General features: G+C 42.8%; 1 protein-coding gene across 1 annotated transcript in view; it reads left to right on the top strand.

The window, feature by feature from the left end:
• Window positions 1-15,370, top strand: part of rftn1a (raftlin, lipid raft linker 1a) — a 30,997-nt gene that overhangs the window by 1,702 nt on the left and 13,925 nt on the right. Inside the window, exon 2 of the mRNA XM_088010155.1 lies at window positions 12,821-13,004. Within this exon, the coding sequence (XP_087866281.1) occupies window positions 12,821-13,004 (184 nt within the window). The remainder of the gene's footprint in view (window positions 1-12,820; window positions 13,005-15,370) is intronic.

The raw sequence follows: 15,370 nt of genomic DNA, 5'->3' as shown, positions 1-15,370 counted from the left end.
CAGAGTTGATTCAGTTTGTCGACAAGTGGATCTTTTTTAGTAGCAGCAAAATAAACTGAATACAAACGCATGCCATATTTTCCAGACTTTTTTATAAAAACAAACAAAAAAACGAAAGTCGTGTTTTATTATTCATTCTCATCACAATTATGCATGGGCTTCTATCAAATGCAATCGCAATAAATTACACTGAAGTTTATGGCTGTAATGTGAGAGAAAATCAAGTTCAAAGCGCATGAATACTTCTGTGGAACACGGTTTCTTTGCCAGTTTTAAATCATTAAAGTTATCTGGCCTTTTTGTTTATTTCCAAGCTTCTCTGTTCTTACTGTTCTACATCCATGTTCTCCCTTTCTCCCTTTCCTTTTGAAATAAAGTTAATTAATGAACAGTGGAGGAATATCAGACACAGCTCCAACGAAAAGGACAGATCTTTGGCTCTGACATATTCTGGGAAAGCTTCATTCAGATCTGTTTCATATTTGTCCCAGTTCCAGTCTGGAGAAGAAGGCTTCACATTTCCTTCGTACCGACTAATTCACACACCTTGTTCAGTTTCTTTTGTGTGTTTCGGTGGGTAAACAGGAATATATAGCTTGATTTGTTTTGGTCTACTATGTGGTGCCTTCTTATAACCAGAGCTGCTGCTATTCTGCTTTACACCCCTGAAAAAGGTTTGGGTCAGCAGCTTTACAAAGCTTATTTTTGGAGCGTTGTGCTGCAAGAGTCTTTAGGGCAAAAGAGTGGCTTTTAAAGCTGAAGTTGTGTCTCTGTGCAGCTGGAGTTGCAGAGAGTTCAAAGACTTCTTTAATTTTCAGACTCAGCTACACTGTTCGTGCGATAGCAATGCCCTCCAACTCCCTCCCACAACGGCAAGGCGCCAAAGCTAAGGTGCATTTCGAAGGTGCCGTCTTTGGGATTGCTTTGTATTTGCTCACGAATATGGAAAACAACCAAGTTAACGGGGGCGAATACATTTTTAAGCACATTGCATCTTGAATATATTTGATGAGAATCCTCCTGAGGTTGCTATTCTAAAAATACCAATTCTCCCATTGTGTGTCGGTGTGGTCTGTGAAGAAGCAGATGGGATGGACGGAGTAAGGCGAGGTAAGAAAAAAAAAAGGATTGAAGGAAACAATGCATTGAAGGATTATTTTAGGGGAAAAAAATTTTTTTCTCATGGCTGGCTGTTCCCATAATCCCACGCAGCGCACTCAATCACCTCACAAGCTGCAGGTGCGAGGAGCTCATTCAGATCCCATTTACATGCGTCCTCAAATGCAACAGTGTAACAGACAGCAGGCGCGACGCCACAGCCGAGTGGCAACAGTCCGGTTGCCAGTCGGCTTCGCTGTTGTGTTTGGCGAACGGGTTCGGGCTGCTGGGTTGGCAGAGGGATTCCTGGCAGCCCGGAATGACGATGCTGATCAAGAAACAAATCAAAGACATGACAGCCACTTGTCTTTTCTTGTAACAGATACAGCGGCTCTGGGGAAAAAAATGGTCATACCACTTGAATTTTTCCAGTTTTTTCACTCTGCAAGTGAAACATATTATTCATTGCAACAAATTACCTTCAGAAATAACATAATTATTAAACAGTATCCACCTAATAATTGTGGATTTAACCAAGGTAGCATTGATACAAAGAGAAATTGTAAAGCAATGACATGTTTTGCTTGTGATTTGCCTAAAGTTTTGTATGGAGCATATTGAAAATGTGGAGGAAGGTGCTCTGCTCAGGTGTGACCAAATATGAACTTTTTGGTTAGCATTCAAAACTAGCAGTGCGTCTCCATAGTGCAACATGGTGTTGGCAATGCAAAACCGGAGCGACAGTGGAATGATTTAAATCAAAGCTTATTAATGTTTAGAATGGCCCAGTTAAAGTCCAGACACGAATCTTGCTGAAAATCTGTGAGAAGACTTGAAAATTAATGTTCACAGACTCTCTCCGTTAAATCTGTTTGAAGCTGGATATATTTTTAGACGTGCGAAGCTGCTAGAGAAATCCCGAAAGATTTGCAGCTGTAAGTACAGCAAAAGATTGTATTGACTCAGGAAGACCAAATAGAAATGCACCACGCTCCTCATACTTTTATTAGTGGAACAAAAAAAAAAAACACTTCTATCTCACGACTATGCCCTAGTTTGTCGGTCTTTCATGTATATCACCAAAAGAACATGTTAAACTTTAAAAAGAAAAGGGGAAGAAGGAAAAAAAATTCTAGGGGTGTGAATTCTTCTTCAAGGCGCTGTTGAATAAGAAGTACAGCAACGAACACACACAGAGAGAGTGAGACCACACACAGGCTCAACACTGTGTTCCTACCAGCAACCAGGTTGGCTCGTTCGCTCTCGCACAAAATGCTTTATGGCACTCAGTCAACGGAGTAAGTTTTATCTACCGGCAGGCAGGCAGGTCATTTATATGGTAAACTCCCTGATGCCACCTGAGCTGCTTAAGATGGGCAGACTATATTTTAGGATAAAGGCAGCTGCTATGAATCGAACGCGTCTGTGTGTGATTGTGAATGGGTATGTGTCCGCCTCCCTCCCCTCCCTTTTTATCTGTGATATAGAGACCACGAGAAGTAAAGGATTCCTGGAGGATTATCTGATTGTTTGTGGAGATTGAGAGACCTCATTCCCAGCAAAGGGATTATTTGTATATATATATATGACTGTGTGTGCGTGTGTAAGAGGCAGATAGAGGAATCTCTGTGTCAGCCCATGACATTGAGGAAACCCACGGTCAAATCCATGCTTTAATTCAATTTGGCTTTCATTAATGGCATTATTTTTTTTTTCCCTGCCAGTGTGACTTGGTGACTCTTAGGCTGCAAGGGAAAACAAATATCTCCTCACAGGCGCCCTTGTGAAATATGTGAGAGACGACTGTTTATGAAGCTACATTGTGTCCTCAGAATGAGCCACTTTGTGCTCTGGATGAGGAGGGAAACAGTGAGCTTTCCCAACTCGACCTTTGACACGCGAGTGATGAAACAATGCGGCCAATGAGTCTGGAGTCTGTCTTCGTTTTTATTAGACTTGATTCCAAGCAATGCTTGAGCTGAGAAATATGTCTGTGTGACTAAGCCTCATCCTCTCACGCCGGGTCACGGCGACCCTGTGGTGCACCAGGGGAGGATGAGGAGAAATTTGTTGAATGGTTCAGGCATTTACCCCGTGGGTCACACACGGACGGTTTTCTTTATTTGTCGGGGGGCCGTCGCATCATATGACCCGAAACCAGCAGGCTAGTTCTCCTCAATAGCCTTATCGCTCTGTGATCGCCAATCTGCTCGGCCATCACTGCGGGAGCCCTGAGGCTCAGGTCACAATAGCTCCACACAGAACCAGGCCAAGAACGTGTACAATTTAAAGAAACGGGGAAATATGTTTAAAGAGAGAAAATGTATCATTTTACAAGCCTTAATAAAACTCGAGACAAAAATGTTGTCCCCCCCTACTTTCCTTTTCACTTTACTATACAGTTTCTTAGCAATCAGTTATTTTTGAAGAGTTATGGAAGTAAATGATGATAAAAATCCTAAAATATGATACAAAATTTAAATCAGTGGCACACAATTTTAAACTTATTCATTTGATGCAAATCAGCAGGATCAAGGTGTGCAGAAGACGACTTGCTGAATATTAAAGGGAGGATCAGAATTGGGGAGAAATGAGATTTGAGTGAATTTGAATGTGAATTTGGCATGATGGTTGAAGCCAGATGTGTTGGACTGAAACAGCTCATCTCCTGGGATTTTCACACACAATCATCTCTCAGGTTTACAGAAAATGGGCCAAATAAAGTGTCACCATCCAGTGTGCAGCATTTGTCTGGAGAAAAATGCTTTGTTGGCATCAGAGCAGCAGGAGCAGTCTGGTTTGAGATGATACCAAGGTAGCTAAAATCAGCAAGTCAGAAACCTCGATGCAGATGGGCCACAGCAGCAGAAGGACCACATTGGCTGCCACTCTTGTGAGCTAGGAAGAGCAAACTTGGGTTTTTTGATGAGGAAAAGTTGCATTTTAGCCTTACCTGACAAGTTTACGCAATGGCAATACTTAAGAAGGAAAAAAAAGCACATCATATATATATGATGTGCTTATCTTATATCTATATCTATCTATATGATAGATATAGATATATATATCTATATCTATCATGGGATGTACCACCGACAAATAACTGAAGTGGCTGATATCAGGAAATCCTACCAATGGCTGGAGAAAGCTGGACTCAAGGACAGCACAGAGGCCCTCATCCTGGCCGCCCAGGAACAGGCCCTAAACACCAGAGCAATAGAGGCTCAGATCTACCACACCAGACAAGACCCAAGGTGTAGGTTGTGCAAGGAGGCCTCTGAGACAGTCCAGCACATAACAGCAGGGTGCAAGATGCTGGCAGGGAAAGCGTACATGGAACGACATAACCAAGTGGCGGGCATAGTGTACAGGAACATCTGTGCAGAATATGGTCTGGAAGCCCCGACATCAAAGTGGGGAACACCCCCAAAGGTGGTGGAGAATGACCGAGCTAAGATCCTGTGGGACTTCCAGATCCAGACAAACAAGATGGTAATGGCAAACCAACCGGACATTGTGGTGGTGGATAAAGAACAGAGGAAAGCCGTTGTGGTGGATGTAGCAATACCAAGTGACCACAACATCAGGAAAAAGGAGCATGAGAAACTGAAGAAATACCAGGGCCTCAGAGAGGAACTGGAGAAGGCCTGGAAGGTGAAGACCACAGTGGTGCCTGTGGTCATCGGGGCCCTCGGGGCAGTCACCCCCAAACTGGAGCAGTGGCTCAAACAGATCCCAGGAACAACATCAGACATCTCAGTCCAGAAATGTGCAGTTCTAGGCACAGCCAAGATACTGGAGGAGAACCCTCAAGCTCCCAGGCCTCTGGTAGAGGACCCGAGCTCAGAGGATGAAAGAGAGAGAGACCACCCGCGGAGGGTGAGAAGGGAATTTTTTATTTTATTTTATACACATACACACACGCACACACACTCACACCATATTTTCCGCACTATAAGGCGCACCTAAAAATCTTCAATTTCCTCAAAAGCCGACAGTGCGCCTTATAATCCGGTGCGCCTTATATATGGACCAATATTGAGCCACAACAGGTCTAGCAACTATGGTAAGCAGCCGCCGATTTAATTTTCGCCCGTAGAAAAAGAAGCCCGCGGTGCATGCTGGGATAGTTGTCAGAACGCTGGTTTGTTAATAAAGTTTGACTGACCTATCCACCCATAGACATAATATAAGAATAGATGCCTCATGGACCGCTCTCGCCTGTTGTCGCTGACGAGATTTAGGGCGGCCATCTTGGAGCGGTCCACCACTCCACTCAGCATTATGTGTTTAGCAGGCACAATGACGTATCAGCGCATTTAATCGATCATAACACACTTTTTTGTTACTGGAAACCATATTCAAACATCTATCAAAGCAGCATTTATAAACAATTGTATTTTTTAAGTATGTTTTTAATACATAGTTCAGCTTTTTTAAATATGCTTAGTGGCTATAACAATAGAATAGGAATGGAATATTCTGATATTGATATGATGAGCATATTACAAAGCACACAGCCGTTCATAATTTATTTAATGAATTATTTAGTAATATCAATACATATTATAAATAATGATTAATAATGACACAAATAAATAATGATTATTTATTTGTGTCCCTATACATTTAAAGCCGGGGAGGGGGTGGGGAAGAGAGACAGAGACTGCGGTGGCAGCGTGTCGGCTGGTCTGTGTTACCCAGAAAGCAGTTGGGCACAATATCGCAACACCAACACCGTGAGTGAAACAATGACTGGGGCAGCCTACTATATAATGTACTCGGGGACCACTTCTTTATTATTGCACATCCATATTTGTAGAGTACGGAACAAATCACATCTTTAATTGTAGTGTCTGTTCTACGCACCTTATAATGCGGTGTGCCTTAAACATATAAAAAGTTTTAAAATAGGCCATTCATTGAAGGTGTGCTTTATAGTGCGAATAATACGGTATATTAAAGTCTGCTTAAGGAAAAGAAAACAAACATTTAATTCAGAAATATGATGCTGAAAAGTTTTTGTCATATATTTTTCCTCGCCAACTTTTTCACCAATTTAAAAATGAAAAAATTATTTTAAAAAATCCTTGCACGTTTTAGTGCGTCTCTTTGAGGCCACCATACTCTACGTACTACGATCGTCATTAGCTCAGTGGCTGCACCAGTTGGTTACTCTGACATGTCAGCAGGAATGCTCAGTATTAACTCAAACAGCCAGGTGTGACTTTTTTATCCAAGACTCCTGCGCTTCCGGGCTGCGCTCAGATAATGAGCAGCAGGAACAAAGAGACAGGAAAACTTGAATAGGAAAGGAGGACGTGGAAAAGAGTGACGGAGGAAATGAAAGAACGGTGGAAAAACATCAAGGAGGTGTATCAGAAGAACAGCTCATGAAAAACCAAAGCAGCAGCGAGCCAGAGTTTGGAATCGGGGAGGAAGGGGAAGAGAGAGGGGGCGAGGAGAAGTCAATCGAGAGAGAGACAGAGAGAGAGAGGTGTGAGGATGAGCGAGTGGGAGTCAGGACTCGGTGTATGTGTGAGGAAGGACGTTAAGTGTGATGCAGTGTGACTGACGCCTGTGTCTGGAAGCAACGAGGAGCTGAACTCTGCTGATGACTTTCTTCTGTCCTGCAGAGACAGAGACCCACTCAGCTCATTAAAACCTATAACAAGTATCAAATGCTCAGTCCCATGTGTGTGTGTGTGTGTTGGTGTGTCTGGTTGCAGGGCTTTTGTGTGCCACAGGGAGACTTTATTTAGAACAGATGTATGTGTGTGTGTGAGGTTTAATGCTCCGATTCTAAGAGTATTTGTCTGCGTACGTGATCCCCATAAAAAAAATCATATGATCGATGTCTCCTCCGTCCACAAACAGTGATGTATTCCTTCCACCTTTTTATGATATATATCCATGCTGCTGGGATATGTGTGATGAATTTGGCACTGCACAGATCCATCAGTCTTAGACAGCTGCATTGCCTGACACACTTTTCGAGGCAAGCGCTTGCACATCAACGTTTTCTTTTTTTCCCTGAAAGGCTGTCAATCTGACATAGTTCAAGTCATATTTGTGCAGGATTTTTCACAGGGCGTCAATCTTATTGGCACCAAGCCTTGAGATAATGCCATCAAGGACAGCGGAGTGTTGCTGTGTGTCAAAAGCGAGCCAGGTTGGAATTTCGCAGCCTCACAAGTACACCGCCACTGCGTGCGCGTTAAGCTTCACGCCATGTTTTCTCACCTTGCCTCCTGCTTCTACTTGCCAGTCACTTTTTGTGAACCTGGTGCTGGTCTCTCGGAAAATTCTCAGACCTCTTTTCGAGAAGGATCGGTAAATCAGTGATAAAATTTTAGAGATGCGCTGATGAAGCTTTTCCTGGTTCACACCATTTCTTTTTTTGGTTTTGTTAGATGTCTGACCTCACAATTCCAATTAACTGGTTCAAGACAAAAACACATAAAAGTAAAAATGCAACATTTTGTTGGTATTCTCCAGTCAGCAGGTTTTTGTACAGTTTTGAGCTGCTGAAACTGATTGTGCCAAGTTCTATTTCCCGTTTATGGACTGTGACATAAGGCAGCAGCCCCTTTAGGGTATTCAGAGAAGGTTGTAAAAAGTCTAACAAATAGAAAAAGTTAAGTAATTCTATGTACATTAAAAAAACATTAAAGAAAGTGAGCCATGACTATTATGTGGTGTAAACTGAACCTGAGTCTGAATTCTATTGTAGCATAGCACATTACCATGACTGTTAAAATGATTTTTACTGTTCTTTATCTAATAAATTATTCCCTACTGGGACTAACCAGTTTTGGTTTAGTTGGAAAATATTCAGTCTCTTAAAAAAAAAAAGAGAGAGAGAGAGAGAGAAATTGATTATGGAGTTAACATTTAAAATTGTCTCCAGTATCATACATTAGCATGTTAGCAGCATTAGGCTAATGCTAGAAGGTTTGCTAGAGGGTTAGCATTAGCTTTCTGAAAGTGTAGTCTCTGTTAGCATAAGTATGTAAACTCATATTTTCAAAAGGCTGCCAACATTTCCCAAATCCTGCATTTTCCCTTATGACTGGGGATGGAAGCTTAAAAGCAAAAAAGGAACAACTTTGCTGAACCCTAACTCTCTCTCACTCTCACAGCCCGATCTGACTGCAAACCTGTCTCGACATGTCATAGAAGCTGGCTTTCTTTTGTATTTCTTGGTAAATCTCTCTGCTTTTCCGCACTTGATTTTGTGTTAAACACCTCACTGTTATTGAAAATACCTACGCTTAAGTCTGCTCCTCTCGGTAACCGCGCCCCCGTACCCAACGAGTGTCATTGACGGCCTGACCTGATGACGATAACGTGCATTGCGTTATCTGATGGAAAAAGATTGGATATTTGAGTTTCCAACCAGCTGGTCACCAGTCGAGGCAGATAACGCTGGAATAACCACTTTTTCTCTGCATTAAAGCACAAACATGCCTCAGGTTCTTTGATATATGTCAAAATGAACAAATTACAAGATTATCATCTATGCGTGAAGGCAAACATTCCAGGTCTATATCAGATTTTTCTTAAATAAAAAATCGGAGTGCATCAAAGTACAGATTGTTGGTCAGTGCATTTATAGACTGAAAGCAGTGGGAGTTCTTAGTGCTTTTACTAAAAAAAAATCCCATTTGTCAGCATTTGGTTTGCCAACTCTGGCATCAATATAAACTAGTAGCTTTTGTCCGCATTCCCAAACCAGCATGGAAGCTCCTGGCTGCTGGGAAGTTGATTATTTTATAGATAATGTTTTGGCCCACTCCCTTTCGTAAAACCTCTGCAAGTCATTAGAAGGCTATTTGAATAAACGTGAACCTCCAGCAAGCACAGGGATAAGCCTTGAGGGGTGCTGTAAGTAGTAAATCTGCCTGCATCACCTAGCAGGCTTAGTGGAAACTCTGCTTCCTCATGCGTACGAACGGACAAAAAAAAAAAAAAATGGTTCATACACACACAGCAAAGATAATGTCCTCCACTTGCATTAGGAAAGCTCAACGTTTGTACGGCTGAAGGGGAATTAATAATTTCCTTTGAAGTCGCCTCCTGAAACACCTCGTAAAAAAGTCCGGTTCAAAAAGCGAGGCGTGTGACTGATGTGGTCAGAGCGGTTGCTGGGGGACCGAAATAGAAGATCAGGGATCAACAGCTGAACAGCCGCTCAGATTCTCTCTGGGTCCGTCTGACAATGCCGCCTCGGATATGTTCTCACTCTCATAAAACCCCCACGGCCTCCCCCGACGTTTTAAAGCCTCAAAACCACATCGCCACCTCCAGCGTTGGTTAAACGCACACAGAGTTTGTACAGTGTGCTAATACCGTCTTCCCCTGGCCTCCACAGCTGGCTCTATAAAACCAGCTTTCCTGCCCTGAGCCATTCCCATGCTCCTATTGTGGAGCAGGGATTGCAGCCTCCCATTTTTTTTTTTAAATCCCACAGTGGCAGACAGTATAAATGAAGTGGCTTCCAAGCCTTAAGCGCAGCGCATAACACCCTAATAACTTTCTGGATGTCTCGGCTGAATTAGCTCGGGCTGCGTCTCGTCGGTGGGTGAGTGCCAGCCGAGCAGAGCTAATGACAGCTAATGACTGTTTACAGTGACAGGATCGTTGTTATCCCCCCTCGCCCACCACCGCCACCTTCCATATCCCACCCCCAGCTCTACAACTCCACAACTCCACCCTCGTCCCCAGCTGTTATTATTATTATTATTACCACTCCACTGCTTTTGATAAGTCTCCACAGACACCCGTTTAACTGCTGGCTTGATGAAAAGCTCTCTCAGTTCCAAGCGTTTATGCCAAAATGATGTTTTTCTTCTTCTTCTCACTTTGTTTAAGTGAGATGGGAGTCAGGAAAGTGTGTGCTCACGTGCAAGTATCCTAACGCTCCTGCCAGCTTCTCGTGTGCGTGTGTGTCTGAGTGAACACGCCAGATGATGGAGAACAAATTGAAAATGAGATGGCTTGCAGAACCCACCGCCCAGCTGCCCGCCGCCCCCTCCGCTCAATCTATGCGTGGATGTGTGTCCATGCGGTTGGTGTGTGCCTGGTTAATTTATTCAGGTTATTTTCTCATCTCCAGACCCATGCAAATGAGACTGAGTAGAGGAGGATGACAAATGTCGAGATGGAAACAGACAGCCCCATTTCTGCCTTTTCCCCGCAACACCTTCTTCCCTGTTTTTGTTGCTGGCTTGTTTTTCCACTTGGTTTCTGTTGTTTACGTCCTCGCAAACACCTGGCACCCCATTTATTGAAAAATCCCACTTTTGATTTGAGAACATTGATTCGGATCCATCTCAGGAGGTAATTAAAAACCAAAAATATAATAATTCCTAATTTGTACTTTTACTTTTTGAGATGATCGGACTGTCTAGGAACTTTTCATTGGTAATCCATGACTTCATGTTTGTCTAGAATCTAAATATTACGTGTTATCCGTGACTCTTTAAAATTGAAGATGCAAAAGGACGTGCCATTCAAGTTAAGCAGACATCCACTTGTTTGAAATAACTTATTGCATTAACTTGACCATACCAGCAAATTAAATCAGCTTCAATTGAATCACTTCTGACCAGATGTAAGCAGATTATTCCAATCTTTTTTTTCATATATATATATTAGCCACCCTGCACTGGCAGAGCAGAATGGTGGCGTTTGTTTTCCTCTTCCCATCTATCATGTGCTTCCATGCTACTCTTTCAAAGCACAGAAGGAGATTTTATAATTCCACCTTGTATCCAAGGGTTAACTGAGGAAAATGTGAGCCCATCTCTTAAAAATATTAAAGCTGAAGCAGAACTGGACTCTGCAACAAAATGGCCCCAAACCTGCCAGAGAATCCACTAATAACTAAAAAGCTATAAAATGGTATCTCCTAGCTTAGTTAAAGTCTAGCTCTTGTATCAAGATGCTGATTGATCATGGCTGAAAATATGGAAAAGGGACAAGCCTTCCTCAAACTGATGTAAAAGTCACAAGAAATCTCACTTAATTTGTCTAGGCTAGCTAGTGGTTAGCAGGATTTCCTGACTTCCTTAATTTGAAAACACAAATTTGCTAAAGTCTTCTTTTTATTGAGTACAGTAAGGTACTTTATTGTGTCCAGAGCTAAAAAAAAATTAAATAAAAAAAATACTGCACATAAATATGTGAACATTTCTTTAGTTTTACTAATAGTCTCATGTTTACAAATGGTTTGGCTAATTGTTAACTTTGCTGCTGTGTTTTAATGCCCATCAGTGTTGGATTGTGTTGTTGGAAGAACTTCCAGTACGAGGACTGAAGTAAAAGCTCTGCATGTGTGCAGTTTAAGTCTTTACAAGCGGAGAATGCTGGAGCGCCACAGTCAGGAGCCTGGTGTAGATTCATTATTTTAAATAAATTTGGTAAATTTGAAGACTTTTGGGATTATTTTTTCCCCCTTTCCTTAAATGTAAACTGGTTGTCAAAAAAGCCTTTTCCGTCCTACCATCACAGAAGTCAACATGTTGCATTTACTGCACATTAGGGGGACGTTAACTGAGGTTTTTGCCAGCAAGCCACCCCAGTTGCATTTGGAATAAAACAAATCAAGAATGAGTGGGAAAGCTGTTAATGGCCACTGCTATGTACAGTGGAGGATTTGTGAGGCTGTGCGCCTGCATGGCATCGTAAACTTTTTTGAAACACTAGCTTTCAGGCAGAAATGAACACAGACATTATTCATTACAAGCAAAACCAACACGTGGAATCCAATAGAAAGTCTGTGCGGCAATGTGCCAGCGCAGATTTTAGTAAAAGTAAACATTTCTAAAAATTAGCACTCTCCCTCACTGAATAAAATGTAAAATAATGGGCTAATTTTAATGTTAATCTTAATGCCTATATGAGATTACGCTTCTGCGACAAAAGAGGAATTAATTTGAAGGCTTTCAACACGTCTTTAGAAGAGATGCCAACAAATTTCAGAGCGTCTGACGTGCTCCGTTTCAAGCTCGCTACTGTAGAAAAAGCCTTAATCATCGCAATGCTCTGACCTCAGGAGGGACCCTCTCACCGACGTCGGCGAATTCGCTGCGACGGTGTGTTTCCATACGATAAGCTTCCCCCTAACCACTTCCACTAAGCTGAACAGGTTTTCCCTCCATTATGTCTGGTAATAAGGGACCAGGTCTGCACTCACAATTGCTTGCTGATACCACACACGTAAACAAACAAGCAGGGTGATAGCATTGTCTCCCGGCCTTTCTGTAGGATGGTGTCTGTTCGTGTCGGCGTGAACGTATTAAACCCCGCTCTGCATTAATATGGATGGGAGAATGTTCAGATGAATCTCTGCAAGCCGCTGTGTTTTCCAAAAGCCAGACTGCCGGTGACAGTGAGGACACAGGCTCATAGCTCTGGTGTAATTGGTTTCAGATTTAGCGTGAAGATGCCATGTGTTGTTGTTCAGTGGGAATTATCATAATGAAACGTGCTCTCTCTTTGTTCCTTTATGCCTTTTGGCCCTTTTTTTTTCCTTCTTCTTCTTCCCTCCTCCTACTCTCTGTTCCAGCTTTTTGTTTTTTTGCCTCATCTTTTGTAAGTGTCCTCATAATTGTTTTGACCATGCATATTTCCCATTAACCCTACTTGTCTAACCCTGTTGTTCCCCACCACTCACCCCACCCCCAAACTCTCCTCCCTCGACCCGTTCTCCCTGCAGAGGTGTCGGTGTCGTCTGTGCTCTGCCTGTCGTCGGTCAGAGAGCTGCCGGTTCAGGTCAGGGAACTGTACGCTCAGGGCTTTGTCCTGGTGGCGGTCCACCCCTTCGTCCATCCCTGCGGCCCTCGCCACGCTCACATTCAGCGCCAGCTCCACCGGGCCGTGTTGGTTCGCGAGACACAAAGGTGAGAAGATCAAACGCACCCCCGTTTTGTTTGAGGTTCTTTTTTTTTTCCCCTCCCAGCATCATTACCACCTCTGCTTAAGAAAGTGGTTTGAACTGTAAATATCACCACTGTGGGCTGATTAAGATAAATGAGATGATTAGCTTGCAGCCAGATTTAGCTAACAATTAGAGGGTGCCTGCTGGTGCGACTTCATTGTTTTGACACAAGAGCCAACAGAGACTCATTATCACAAGCCTCCTCACCTTCTTTTGTTAATGTAAAATTAATCGTGGGCGATTCAGCCTCTTAAAGCGGCTGGGTTTAGTCCCCTATCCCAATTCTTTAACTTCCTTTTTGTGTTGTACACAACTGATAGCTACACTATATAGCACATGTGTCAAACTAAAGGCCCGGGGGCCAAATCCGGCCCGCCATAACTTTTAGTGTGGTCCTCTAGAACGTAGAATACAACCTTTAAGATAGCAGTTGTGTGCGTAAGTATTATATCAATAAAATTGAAGCAGTTTTCATTTGCATACTATCAAATTACCTCAGTGTGAAAGGATGTTTAATATTATTTACCTTTAAGAAGCAGTGGTGTGCAGAAAAAAATGCACAAGCATTAAAAAAGGGGCATCTTGTGTGGATGTATTCAGTTTATTATTATTTTTTTTTCTAAAAATGAATCTAGCCTAGATTAAAAATAAAAGTGCACAGAGGCAGAAAGATCTGCACAGGAATTTGGGGTCTGCAGGTGTCAGGAACGGCTCTCGTGGCGACGAGATGGAGGCAGGGTTCTGATAATAGTGAATTCAATAATGAAAAGACTGAGAAAAATAGACGAGGAATCGCAGGTGGAACACAAACGCACTTGGAATTTTATAGAAAAACTCAAGGGCATGAGGTTGATTGCTTGCTGCAAAACAGGTGAGTCTGATTAACTGACTGCAGCTGCGGGGGGAAAGGAAGGAGCTAGAGATAACAGAAGGGACTGGCTGGGAAATGATACTGTATGAATATAGAAGGAAACCCAGTTGATTCTAACGAAAACGAAAAAATGTCTACAGCTAAAATGTTCAAACGAGGAAAAATGTGGCCAATTCATACAGGTGCTGGTCATAAAATTAGAATATTGTGATAAAGTTCATTATTTTCCATAATGTCATGATAAAAATTAAATTGTCATATATTTTAGATTCATTGCACACCAACTGAAATATTTCAGGTCTTTTATTGTTTTAATTTTGATGATTTTGGCAAACAGCTCATGAAAACCCAAAATCCCTGTCTCAAAAAATTAGAATATTATGAAAAGGTTCTCTGAACGAGCAATAAAAATAATCATTTGAATCAACAAAGTAACTCTAAACACCTGAAAAAGATTCCTGAGGCCTTTAAAAACTCCCAGCCTGGTTCGTTACTCAAAACCGCAATCATGGGTCAGATTGCTGACCTGACTGCTGTCCAGAAGGCCATCACTGACATCCTCAAGCAAGAGGGTGAGAAACAGAAAGAAATTTCTGAACGAATCGGCTGTTTGCAGAGTGTTATATCAAGGCACCTCAGTGGGAAGTCAGTAGGAAGGAAAAAGTGTGGCAGAAAACGCTGCACAACGAGAAGAGGTGACCGGACCCTGAGGAAGATTGTGGAGAAGGGCCGATTCCAGACCAAATTAAATTTTCATCTCCATAAAACTTTTCAGCAGATGGAAGCATGAAGTGCTCCAAAATCTTCTGATAGCTGCTGCATTGATCCTGCCCTTGATAAAACCCAGTGGACCAACACCAGCAGCTGACATGGCACCCAGACCATCACTGACTGTGGGTACTTGACACTGGACTTCTGGCATTTTGGCATTTCCTTCTCCCCAGTCTTCCTCCAGAGTCTGGCACTTTGATTTCCGAATGACATGCAAAGTTTGCTTTCATCACTGAACAACAGTGGTCCAAAGTGCTGCTTCTCTGTAGCCCAGGTCAGGCGCTTCTGCCGCTGTTTCTGGTTCAAAAGTGGCTTGACCTTTGACCTGGGGAATGCGGCACCTGTAGCCCATTTCCTGCACACGCCTGTGCACAGTGGCTCTGGATGTTTCTACTCCAGACTCAGTCCACTGCTTCCCCCAAGGTCTGGAATCGGCCCTTCTCCACAATCTTCCTCAGGGTCCGGTCACCTCTTCTCGTTGTGCAGCGTTTTCTGCCACACTTTTTCCTTCCAACTGCCTTCCCACTGAGGTGCCTTGATATAACACTCTGCAAACAGCCGATTCGTTCAGAAATTTCTTTCTGTTTCTCACCCTCTTGCTTGAGGATGTCAGTGATGGCCTTCTGGACAGCAGTCAGGTCAGCAGTCTGACCCATGATTGCGGTTTTGAGTAACGAACCAGGCTG

Source organism: Poecilia mexicana, unplaced genomic scaffold (assembly GCF_051168715.1).
Source record: "Poecilia mexicana isolate PSO_F unplaced genomic scaffold, ASM5116871v1 scaffold_11, whole genome shotgun sequence".
NCBI lineage: Eukaryota > Metazoa > Chordata > Actinopteri > Cyprinodontiformes > Poeciliidae > Poecilia > Poecilia mexicana.
Note: the sequence above shows the minus strand (reverse complement) of the source record. Positions and strands in the feature narration are given on the sequence as shown.